The sequence below is a fragment of the Nyctereutes procyonoides genome, unplaced genomic scaffold, assembly GCF_905146905.1.
Source record: "Nyctereutes procyonoides isolate TBG_1078 unplaced genomic scaffold, NYPRO_anot_genome, whole genome shotgun sequence".
Taxonomy (NCBI): Eukaryota; Metazoa; Chordata; class Mammalia; order Carnivora; family Canidae; genus Nyctereutes; species Nyctereutes procyonoides.
The window spans coordinates 14021381-14033649 of NW_026575082.1; the positions used below are offsets into that span (position 1 = coordinate 14021381).

A 12269-nucleotide genomic window follows, 5' to 3' on the forward strand; every position below is an offset into this window, starting at 1 on the left:
TCCTCTAGCTTGAGTCAGTCCGCAGGTCTGCACGTCTGGTTTTCTCTGGGAACAACACGCTTGCAGCAAGAGCCAGAAGCCCGAACGAGCCTCTTAATAAAACTCAGGCCTTCACTGAGCAAAAAAGGCCCACCCAGCCCCTTTGTGCTGAAGACCAGGGCAGCAGCCGGGAGCGCACCTTCAGGACACCTCCGCGCGGGCTTAAGGCAGAGCTTGAGAACTGTAACCAGAGCGCCAGATGGCGAGAAAGAGGAGGCGCTGCCCGGGGCCAGGCTGAGGCCAACACAGTCACCTCTAGCGCTTCACCTCTCCCACCACCTAGGGCGAGGGATGCTCCAGGCCAAAAATGTCCCGAGACCCTTCCTCCGAGACGGGGACCAGGCTGGGAGCTCCATGTTTTCCGTGGCAACTCCGGCACGGAAGAGACTTCTAGAGCATTCTGTTATGGCGGGTGCCTGAGTGTGCACGGGTGGGGGGGGGGCGGGTGCGGCGTAAGGGTTGGAAGAGTGGAACCGAACCGCCCAACAGAACGAAAATGAGTGTTACGGGGCTGGGAGCCGTGGGGTGGGGATTCCGAGCCACCTGCGCCGGGCTGCGGCTCGGCCAGGAGGCGTCCGAAAGCCAGGCCAGGGAGGCCGCCGGGGCGGTGACCGCAGGGAGGCTCGCGCTCGTGCTGGGAGGCTCGCGCGCCTTACCTGGGCCCCGGGGCTGGCAAAGTTGCTCGACTCCACCTCCACCTCCGCGGCCTCGGGGCCCCCGCGGAGCGCAGTGCGGAGCCTCTCCAGGTGCTCCCTCAGGGTGACCCGCTGGTGGAAGGAGAACGCCGGGTGCAGCGAAGCCATGGTGAAGAGCAGCAGCAGTTCCTCCTGGGCCCTGAAGCCCAACCCGCCGCCCGGCCGGGGCTCGGCGCCGCTGCCTTCCGGGCCGGACCCGTCCTTCTCCGCGTCCTCCTCGCCTTCGCCGTCCTCCCGGCGCTCGCCGGGCTCGTCCTCCGCGCCTCCCCGCGAACCCTCACCCCGAACCGCGCGCAGGCTCTTGAGCACCGAGTCCACCTGGGGCAGGAGGCGGTGCAGGCGGCCGGCGGCCTCACGGTTCTCCGAGCCCAGCAGCGCCAGGTAGACGATGAGGCGCGAGCGCACGGCCGGCTCTCGGAAGTCGGCCAGCGGCCCCGGGTCCGAGAGGCCGTTGGCCTTGGCCTCCGAGTCGCGCAGGTAGTGGTAGTCCTTGCGCGCCAGGTCCTCCAGGCACGAGCCGAGGAACCGCAGCTCCAGCGGGTTGCACAGGTCCAGCAGCCCGCACATGAACTCCAGGCGCTGCGCCGAGCCCAGCACCAGCCCGAACCACTCGTACACTCGCTCCTGCTCGCGCAGCGCCGCCGCGGGCCCGCCGCCGCCGCCGCCGCCGCCGCCCGGCATGCCCGCCCCCGCCGCTGCTCCGCCAGCAACAGGCGGCCCGAGCCCCCGGGGCGGCGGCGGGGGCGGCGGCGGCGGCGGCGGGGGGCCCCGCGGCGGGCCCGCGGGCGGCGGCGGCGGCGGCGGGGGGCGGCAGTCTCGGCGGCGGCGCGGCGGCGCCTTTGCGCCGGGCCGTGCGTCTGCCTCGGGCTCCTCCGCCTCGGGCGGCGGCTCCACGGGGTGCGTCGGCTTCAGCGGCAGCTTCATCCTCAGCATCCTCGGCTAAGGCGGCGCGGACATGCGAGCGGGGGCGGGCAGGCGGGCGGGGCCGGGCGGGGGGGCGGGGGCCGAGGCGGCGGCGCGGCCGTCAGGAGCGGGGCCCGTCCATGCCGCCGCGGAGGGCCGGGGCCGGGGCCGGGGCCGGGGCCGGGGCCGGGGCCGGGGGCGGGTCTCGGCCGGCGAGGGGGGCGGCGGCCGGCCGGCGGGGTCGCCGGCGTCGTCTTCCCGGGCCGGAGGCGGGGCGTGCCCGCGGCGGCTCCTCCCCCTGGGCTCCGCGCCGGCCCTGGGAGCCCGAGCGCGGGTGGGAGCGAGCGAGCGAGCGAGTTCTCCTTCCTCCTCCCTCTCTCCCGTCGTCCGCACTGGGCTGGGGCGGCGGCGCCCGAGCGGTTCCCTCGCGAGCCGGTGCGGACCCAGCGGCTGGGAGAGGAGGAGGAGCGGCCGGGCCGGGCGGAGACGCTTGCGGGCTCCGCGCAGGCGGCCCGGCCAATCAGCGGCCGGAGGCGACGGTTGCGCGTTTCCCCCGCCCCCGGGGCCGCCTCCCGGGGAGGCCACGCCCAGCTGCTCCGCCGCCGCCTCCCTCTCCCGGCGGCTCCCGCGCGGTCCTAACCCCGGGGCTTGCGGCTGAGGGTAGGAGGCGGGCGGGGCCGTGGGGCGGAGGCGCGGAGGCGCCGCGGCGAGGCGCGCCCGGGCGGCCGGAGCGTGCGGGGCCCGCGAGAGAGGCCCGGCCGAGTCGTCGCTCCTTCTCCCCGGCCCGAGGCCGACTCCCGACCGCCGCCTGCCCTGCCGGCCCTCCGCCCCGGCCGCGGGGAGCGTGTCCCGGGAGGCGGGAGGCTCCCCCGAGACGGGCTCCTCCAGCCCTGCCCGCCCGCCCGCCCGGCCGACTTCGGGGAGTCGCGGCGGCGCCGCTCCCACCGCAACTTCGCAGGGACGGGGTGCGCTGGCGGGCTGGCTCGCGAATGGAGGCGCCGGCTCGGGAGGCGGGGCCGGGGCCGGGGCCGGGGCCGGGGTCGGGGTCGGGGCGCCGGGGCGGAGGCCGGGGCCGGGGACGGGCGAGCGCCCCCGCGGGGTGCTGGGCGCTCGGCGCGGCGGTGGGACGCGCGGCCCCGGGGCTCGGAGGGGGCGCTGCTGGGAGGGGGGGGGCGCTGCTGGGAGGGGGGGGCGCTGCTGGGAGGGGGGGGCGCTGCTGGGAGGGGGGGGCGCTGCTGGGGGGGGGCGCTGCTGGGGGCGCCCCTGGCCTCACCGCCCCCTCTGAGCTCTAACGCTCTTTGGAAGTGTTTTCCACGGCGGTTTAGCAGGAGTCCCTCTGCGCCCCCCTCCCCCAGCCTTCATCTTTTGGGGATCGTTTATCTGCTAAATAACATCTCTCTGCCTGACTCTGACATTTTGAGTCCTTGTGCCGGTGTAAGCTCCCTGTGACTCGGGGAACTTCGCAAGCTACCGCCTTGACACGCTTTCAACATGTTTTTTTAAGTATTATTACGATTTTTTAGGTTTCAGGACCTTCAAAAGGTCTCGCGCGCACAGTAGCTTTTTTTTTTTTTTAACATAGCCCCACTTTTTAATACCCATCTGGATCATCTGAGGGTTGATTTTTAAAAGGTGGATTTGCTTTTAAATCCTTAATGGTTTTAAGTCCCACTACAGCTATGTAGCAGGAGCATGTACGAAATAAGAACGACACTGTAACTCTGAAGTGTTAGGACATCTGTGGGAGAGCACACCCTGAGACCTCCCTCTCTCTCTCTCTCTCTCAACTTTATGCCCTAAGAAGCTAATTTATAATTGAATACAAGGCTAAACTGCAGCCTAAATCCGTTTTCAGCAAGGAAATAGGGAGAGGGAATTATTTTCAACACATTTGAGATTGGCAAGGTATATGAAAGCCATTCTTCCGTGTAATTTACTATTTCCTCGCATTCTCTGAGTGTAATGTAGAAATCACCGGGGTCAAGAGGAAACGTTGTAAGGACTTTTATTAACAATCCTTGCTCCCTTTTTGCTGTCCTCTCCAGTACCCATGGAACATGCTACCTTATCTACCTCCCACATTTCCAAAGCTTAGGCTGAAATACTTTGAGGCAACCAATAATTATATTAGTCTAGCTAGCTACCCACCGCTTCCGATTGAGTCACCTGTGTAGATCCAGATATCTCCTGTAGTAAGATAATACTTTACGTTGGAGGGTGAGTTTTACATTTGACCCAGGTAAAGGTCTTTACATTTTCCTTGGCAACAAGAAGCCGTTTGGTAGGAGCCCTCCTACCTCCTCCCTCCAGGAGTGATACCTGGCCCATAAATTCTATATTAGACCAGATTTGTAAAATATAATGAAGAGTTTTGTCCTATCCTTGGCCAATATTAGAAATTCAGTGACCAAAGCTTTTGCACATATATGACATACGTACAACGACTTAATGATTCTGGTTATCAGCCATCAGTGGGACAATTTGCTGTTTATCCCCCCAGTGTGTTGTTTCAGAGCCCTATCTCCGTACTGCAGCTCACTAGACCAAGCTTCGACTTTTTTCCCCCACCCTTTACAAGTGAGAAAAAGAACGCATCCATTGGGGAAGAGGGACGTACTGCTCCAGTGCTTTTCTGGGAGTGGCTCAGGTGGAAACCCCAGGATGAGGTGTGTGTTTAGTTGGGAAAAACTATCCAGATGATTCTAATAAGACGCCCTGGGAAGGTATTCCTCCCACCAGACCTACCTGTTGAGAACACCTGCTCTAGATTGTCTGGTATTTTACATATTCCCTGGATAATTACTCAGATGGGCCAGATATTATTGGTACTGTGGTAATTAATGGTGGGTGTGCATTTATATCTAAGTTGTTCACAGAGGGATAGATACCATAAAAGACATCTTTTAAGAACCCAAAGTGCTATTGTCTCTTGTCTCTAGATAATATTTAAGGCCTATTCAATACAGTATTTAATGCATATTCAATGTGTCTTATTTGCCTCTTTAGCAATGAAAGATGATGCTATTGACATTTCTGTCCAAATATTTATATATAACCAGAAGACTGGTTTCAAGTTAAGATTCTACTTTGGATTAAGACACTAGCCAGTGATTGAAGATTGAGGAGACTTTGCAACACTCCCTTTTGCAATCGGGTTACTGTAAGGAATTTCAGTAAAAGCACAGTTAATTGGATAGTTCAGAGCAGACTAATAATGGTAGCAACTCTATAAGAACGATGCCAGATACAACTACTTCTAGCTCAGAGGAAGCAGCTAATCTGATCCATACTAAGAATTTGTTCTTTAAGTCTTTGTGAATGTTTGCTCTCTCTCCCAATACCCCTCTCTGTTTCTTCCATTAGAAAATAAATATCTTAGCATCCTATTTTATACTCAATTTCATATTTTGGTATCTAAACACGGTAGACATTAATAAATGTTTGCTGAATAAACAAATTAATGAATAATGCTCCAGGAACCAAAAGTAACTGCCAGCTACTCCTGGGGTCACCGGAATCTTTGTTCATATCTAGAAAGAAAAAAAACACCTGTGTCCCAACATTCCCAGACCAGTCCCGAGATTCGTTCTAAATGAATGGCTTAGGTTACATGCTGATTACTGATTATTCACTGGAGCCACAAAAGTGGAGTCAGGTTCCTCAGAACCATGTGGGTCCTGCCCCCTCCAAAACATCCAAGGCTGTTGGAAAGAAGCAAGGAAAACATGGATGCTGGGGAAGCAACCAGTGTGTGTCCAATGTTATTGTTCTTACAGTCATACTTTTGATCACTTAAGTTGTCATGGATTTAAGATACCTCAGAAATTAATTTTTGTTTAGTTAGATCATGCATTTAAGAGCTATTTAATATTGTCCTTAAAAATTACAGTTAAAGAGCTGCAAACAACACAGGTAAATTATTCATATATGACTTAAGGGGAAAAATTAAGTATATATTTAAAATTAAAAAGATAAGTTTTGATAAGTCCTACAGAAGCATACTATAAGACATATCCGACATGGAAATCAATATTGATGCTATGACAGTATTGGTGAGCTGGGAGTCCATGCCCAACACTGGTATATGGCACCTTTTCTGGAAGACTAGTGTTTGGTTGAATTCAGAGTCTCCCTGGAGTTGTGGTTTCATTTGTCAGAAAGATGCTTGAGGACTTAGACGGACCAGGTGGCCCAAGTTCTCCCACTTGTACTCTGAAATTTGGAGAAGCCCTATAATCTACCAATCTTTGAAGCCTGTCCAAAAATAAACTTGATTCTAAAGTAGGTTGATTTGGAAAATCCTCAGGCTACTGGCTCATGTTAGAAATTCAGGACCTAGGGGTTCCTGGGTAGCGTGGTCTGTTGAGCGTCTGACTTCATTTAGGATCAGGCCCTGATCTGAGGGTTGTGAGATTGAGCCCCGAGTTGGGCTCCACGCAGAGTCTGCTTAGGATTCTCTCTCTCTCTCTCTCTCTCTCTCTCTCTCTCTCTCTCACATAAATAGATCTTAAAAAAAAAAAAGATTCAGGAACTGGATGACATTAGGTACTTTCCTGGTTCTATGGAACATCTGCAAATAGACTCTTTGCCCAACTGTTCAGAAAGGTAAAGGCATCTCCCCAAAAAGACAATACTGCTTCTTAGGGACCCGTTGTGAGGTAGAGTTGAAAGTGTCAGAAGTTTGGCTTGCCAGATAGAAAAATAATCACTCTTCTAGTAGTATTCTCTGGGATGGAATTTGCTGAATTCATACACTTCTTTATATATGGTTACATCAATTATTGGTGAGCTGTTAGTTGTCAATCTAGCTTAAATCCTCTCTACCTTACCTTTATGTTTTCATTTAAAAAAAAAAAAGCCTAATTTTTTCCAAGTATCCAGCTTTCTCCTAAAGATCCTATGTTGTTTGAGGGATACCTTTGCCAACTTCATGGATGAATCTTGATCAGTAACCCAAGCAGGATAGCCCAGTTTTCTTGCCAATTGGTTCGGAAATCCTGAACTATTGAGACACGTCAAAAGGACATTCAAGCCAATAAACTCTGTAAAATCGGCAACGAAAGGGCTCCTACTCGGCAAATCTAGCAGAATTTGAGTATCAAAAAGAATAACGTGGTACCAGTGACTAAAAAAGGAATCCAAGTCTGTAGGGATTCTCAAAGAAAAAGGGTTGGAGGGGAGTGCAGGGAAAGCTGCTCTCTCTCTCTCTCTCTCTCTCTCTCTCTCTCTTTTTTCCAGATTTTATGTACATACTTGAGATAGCTCAAAACAGGAGGCAGAGGGAGCAGGAGAAGCAGACTCCCCACTGAGCAGGGAACCTGACACAGGGCTCCATCCCAGGACCCCGAGATCATGACCTGAGCCGAAGGCAGATGCTTAACTGACTGAGTCACCCAGGCGCCCTGGAAGTTCTTCTTTACAGACGAATGACAGCTAAAACATTTAGAAGGAAAGCATAATTTTGCAACCACCACATGTAATAATCGACTTAGGCATTTTTACCACTGGGTACAAAGTTGCTGGGAAGCAGAACATTCACATGTTCTCAATGCCTCAATTAAAAGGAGGAGAGGTACTTTTTCAATGGATAAATCTGACAGGCACCCCCCTAACCACGTATGTGATCACAATGAGCATTACCAGTAATGGGACAATCTAATACCATATTCTTCCTCATGTCATGGATGTCAGTGGAAGAACATACTATTTGTAGTATTCTTGCCAAAATGTTTACACTGAATGTAATCATGATGAAATAAGACAAATCTGGATTGTGGAACATTATACAAGACAACTGGCCTGGATCTTTAAAAAATACCAATGTCACAAAAGCAAACACAGGCAGGGGACTAAATTGTCCTAAAGCACAGAAAACTAAAGAGGCAAGCCAAGAGATGTGGTGACTAAAGTAATCATCTATGATTGGATCCTGGGCCTTAAAAACCAACCAAACAGAGGATTCCTGGGTGGCTCAGCGGTTTAGTGCCTGCCTTTGGCCCAAGGTGCGATCCTAGAGTCCCAGGATCGAGTCCCGTGTTGGGCTCCTGGCATGGAGCCTGCTTCTACCTCTGCCTGTGTCTCTGCCTCTCTCTCTCTCTCTCTTTCTCTCTATCATGAATAAATAAATAAAATCTTAAAAAAAAACCCTAAAAACCTCTAGGGGTGCCTGGGTGGTGCAGTTGGTTAAGTGTGGGACTCTTGGTTTCGGTTCAGGTGGTGATATTGGGGTCGTGGGCTCAAGCCCTTCGTGGAGCCTGGTATGGGGCTCCGCACTCAGCATGGTGTCTACTTAAGATTCTCTCTCTCTCTCCCTCTCCCTCCACCCTTCCTATTCATGCTCTCTCTTTTTTAAAATTCTAAAAGACATTTTGGGGATAATTAGGTACATTTGAATAGGGACTGCTTTTTTTTCAGATTTTATTGACTTATTTTAAAGAGAGTGCATAAGTGTGGGGAGGGGCAGAGGGAGAGAGGGAGAGAGAATCTCAAGCAGACCGCACACTGAGCATGGAACCAGATCCAGTGCTCCACGTGAGGCATAACCCCACAACCCCCGAGATCACCACCTGAGCCGAAATCAAGACTTGGACACTTGACTGACTTAACCACCTAGGGGCCCCTGGAATAGGGACTTCTTATTAGACATGGTTACTTTATCAATGCCAACTTTCTTGGGTGACATAGTGACCCTGTGGTTATATAGAAAAATGTCCTCATTTTCAGTTGGTATTTGGTGAAGCACTGAAGGTTTACATGTCATGATACCTATTAACTTTTTATTTAAAAATTGTAGAGAAAGTAAATGTAGCTAAACATTGATAGGCAAGTCCAGGTGAAAGGTATGTGGGTGAACTATTTCCCCTTTCTGTAGGTGTGATTTTCTTTTCAAAATAAAGTGGTAAAAAATGGATATTACAAATACAGATCTACAGGATGAGTAAAAGATAATAAATTTATGAATATAGTTTAACACATTTAGAATTGTTTGGTTTTATAGATGGGGAAAAATGTTAATCAAAGTCCTCTTTAAAACTGTATCTAAAATGGAATAATAAGATTTGTGAAAGGAGGAGGGAAACCTAGTGAAGAACTGGTTTTCCGAATTTGTTACCTCAGTATACTGACCTTCCAAAAAATTGAAGAGTGAAGCTGGTTAGAATCAACCTGTAATGGCTTGCAGAATCAGAAGGTGTCCCAAGAGTCAATGTGTCAGTGTGCTCTGAAGCAAACATGGGATCCAGCCAAATGCAAGCAAGGTCATCCTCAGGTAGAAACATTTCTAAAAAAGGGCACAAAATAACTGGAACCAAACTACAGAAGTCACGGTGCAGTACCAGGAGGATGGTGTTCCATGTGGAGCACGTTATAATTAAGTTACGTTCATTTATCTACCTTCTATCAAAAGCGATCTAACTAGGGAAAGGGAGAGTCAATGCATTTGTTCAGGTTAATGCCGGACTTCCCAGTGTAAACCATCATCGCATCGGTGGACGTGACTTTGCCATCATCAGAACGACAGACTCTGGCAGGAGAAGACTTAGACTTAGTTCTTTGGGTTTTTCCCTCACTCTCATGAAAAGTCTCTAAGACCATGGAGTTTTCACCTTTGGAATCTGATTCAGAACCCAACAACCTTTGATTAACAATTCAGTCTCCCCTCCTAACTCTGGGAAATGAACAAGGGGTGGTAGAAAGGGAGGTGGGCGGGGGGTGGGGGTGACTGGGTGACGGGCACTGAGGGGGACACTTGATGGGATGAGCACTGGGTGTTATTCTATATGTTGGCAAATTGAACACCAATAAAGAATAAATTAAAAAAAAAACAATTCAGTCTCCCATTGAGTTATGCTGGGAAACAGGATATCCTAGAGAATGGGGACATATAATCCACTCCCAAGAAAGGGACATTCCACACTGAAGTAAATATATTGACATTCTGCTTACTGGTCTCTTGTCGGTTTTGTTAGAAGTGTCACTCCTGAATCTTGTCAATTCTGAGTAAACAAGATCACTTTCTTAGATTCTGGCTTATATGTTACCTCAAGCAGCCTGCTGTTCTTGTTTGATATAATTTTAACTTATACACATTTAGATCTAAATAACACCATTTAAAGAATACTATTTTTCTCTTGGAAAAAGAACTATTTGAAAGAATTTCTTAAAACTATAAAATGTTAAAAATGTTACTTAGCAGCTTTAGAGGATGGGTTACAAATCTTTATATGAAGAGGAAAATACATACTAAAGACTTATTCAAATCCCATAAACTGATACTGTGTAGGATTTCATTTTTTTAAATTATGTTTAAATGATATATATATATATAGTGAATTTTTTAGTTCGTTAAAAAATTATTCAATTAAAACCCCAATTTGTTTATGATATAGAAAAATATTTGTTTTGTTTTTTACTTTTTCAACTAATTTTGATGGAACTATGTGGATACAAGTTAAGCAAATATAACCTAAGTTAAATAATAGCCTTGTCACATTTATCCCAGAGCACATCTACACATCAGAACACTGGTTTTGTAGACTGACTATACTTGAAATATCAAAAAAAAAAAACATATTTATTTTGCTCTTAAACATCAAGCCAAAATTTATTTTTCTTGCTTTCAATATTTGTACTTAAAATGTTCCATCAACATTTCAACTTCCAGATTTTAAAAGTTTTTCTTCATAATTCTTCAATTCTCACTATTCAAAAAAGCCTGGGTGGCTCAGTTGGTTAAGCATCAGATTTTTTATTTCCGCTCAGGTCATGATCTCAGGGTCCTTAGATTGAACCCTCCTGCCCCTCGGGCTCCAGGCTGGGTGTGGAACCTGCTTAAGATTTTTCTCTGCCCGCTCCCCTTCCGCTCACACACACACACACACACACACACACACACACACACTAAAAAAGGGGGGGGAGGACATTTATTTATTTCACAGAAATGTAAGCTAAGCCTAAACATTAAGATTTTATCTACATAGATCTACTGTTTTTCAGATTGAACTGTGCTTGTGTAAGATTGGCAAACTCATGGTGTATGTCTTTGTTGCTGTTGAAATTTGTATGACCTACAGAACCATTTCAATTCTATCAGAAGGTTTTGGCTGCTGATGCCAGAAGGGTTGGAAACGATAGAAGAACTTTGGCTAAATTGTCGTTTCCTGACTTGTAACCTCTGAGGAGCCTTGGGCTTCCACTGGTGACTCAAGCAGTCAGCCACATGGAGATGACTGCCTGGTGCTAAATTAAGAATCATACGCACTACTGGTTCTCAAAACCCCTCCTCCTTTCTCCTCCCATACCTCGCCCTCTGACTGCCAGGTCTCACAAGCATCAAATGTCCAATGGCCAGGAGGGAAGACTCGCTGTGGATTCATCCTAGCTTCTGCTCCCACTGGGGGCAGCTCTGGCAATGACTGCAGCACAACTCACCTCTCCATACCCACTGCCCGCAAACTGAAGTGGGGACCTTAGGAGCTGATGTCACATAGGGAGCCAATGACTCAAATGCAGAGCTGCTCCATTAGCTCGGAGCTGCTGTGATTATCTCCAGCTCCACCAAATCCTTATTGGCCAGTGTGTTCTCTAGTCTAATGGTGTGAAGAAGTCAGAGCAAAGAAATAACAAGAGAAAAGAGTCATTTCTCCACAGCAAAGCCTAAGTCTTTCTAAACAGAGCAACAGCAACAGTAATAAAGACCATTTATTGAGTATTGAGCTGTGTGCTGTTGAACGAACCATTTTATACATAGTTTCTGTTCATCTTTATAACATTCTTCAGATAAATGCCATTTTATAGATGAAGAAACTGGGACCAAGACGGTAAGCCATTTTCCGAGGTTTCAGGCTAGAAAGTGACGGAGGCCTAATTCAAATCCTGGTTGGCCACCCAAAGCTACGTTTCCAACCACTGTACCATCTAGAGAATGTGAAATACTTTCAATTCAAGGAGTGAAAGAATTTAAAATGATATTTACCACTTGTGTCCTCACTATAAAAGCCACACATGTTCACTATTCAAAATCTGATTAATAAAAGAATTTGAATTTGATTAATATTAAGAATTTTAAATTAGCTGTAATTCCACTGCCTACAGATAGCTACTACACATTTCATTTCTGATATTTTCCTGTGATTGTACATATGTGAGTATGCATGCATATGTGTGTATATTTGTGCAGAGTAGATAGATAGATATAAACTTGTTTTGGAGGTGCTAAATTTTTATCTTAAGACTTATTGTATCAATTTTGGGATTGTTCATTGATAGTATATAGAAATATAATTCATTTTTGTACATTGATCTTGTATTCCACACCTTGCTAACTTGTTCATTTTAATTCTGCGTGTGTATATTCTTTTTATTTATTTATTTTTAATAAATTTATTTTTTATTGGTGTTCAATTTGCCAACATATAGAATAACACCCAGTGCTCATCCCATCAAGTGCTCCCCTCAGTGCCCGTCACCCATTCACCCCCACCCCCTGCCCACCTCCCCTTCCACCACCCCTAGTTCGTTTCCCAGAGTTAGGAGTCTCTCATGTTCTGTCTCCCTTTCTGATATTTCCCACTCATTTTTTTCTCCTTTCCCCTTTATTCCCTTTCACTATTTTTTTATATTCCCCAAATGAAT

The 12269-nt window shown here is 48.8% G+C and overlaps 1 protein-coding gene across 1 annotated transcript in view; it reads right to left on the bottom strand.

Annotated features, from left to right (window-relative positions):
- LOC129514478 (zinc finger CCHC domain-containing protein 2) overlaps positions 1-1704 on the bottom strand; it is a 58405-nt gene extending 56701 nt beyond the window's left edge. The window contains exon 1 of the mRNA XM_055333050.1: positions 696-1704. Coding sequence (XP_055189025.1) covers positions 696-1667 — 972 coding nt within the window. The 5' untranslated portion in view covers positions 1668-1704. The remainder of the gene's footprint in view (positions 1-695) is intronic.
- Positions 1705-12269: the final 10565 nt, after the last annotated feature.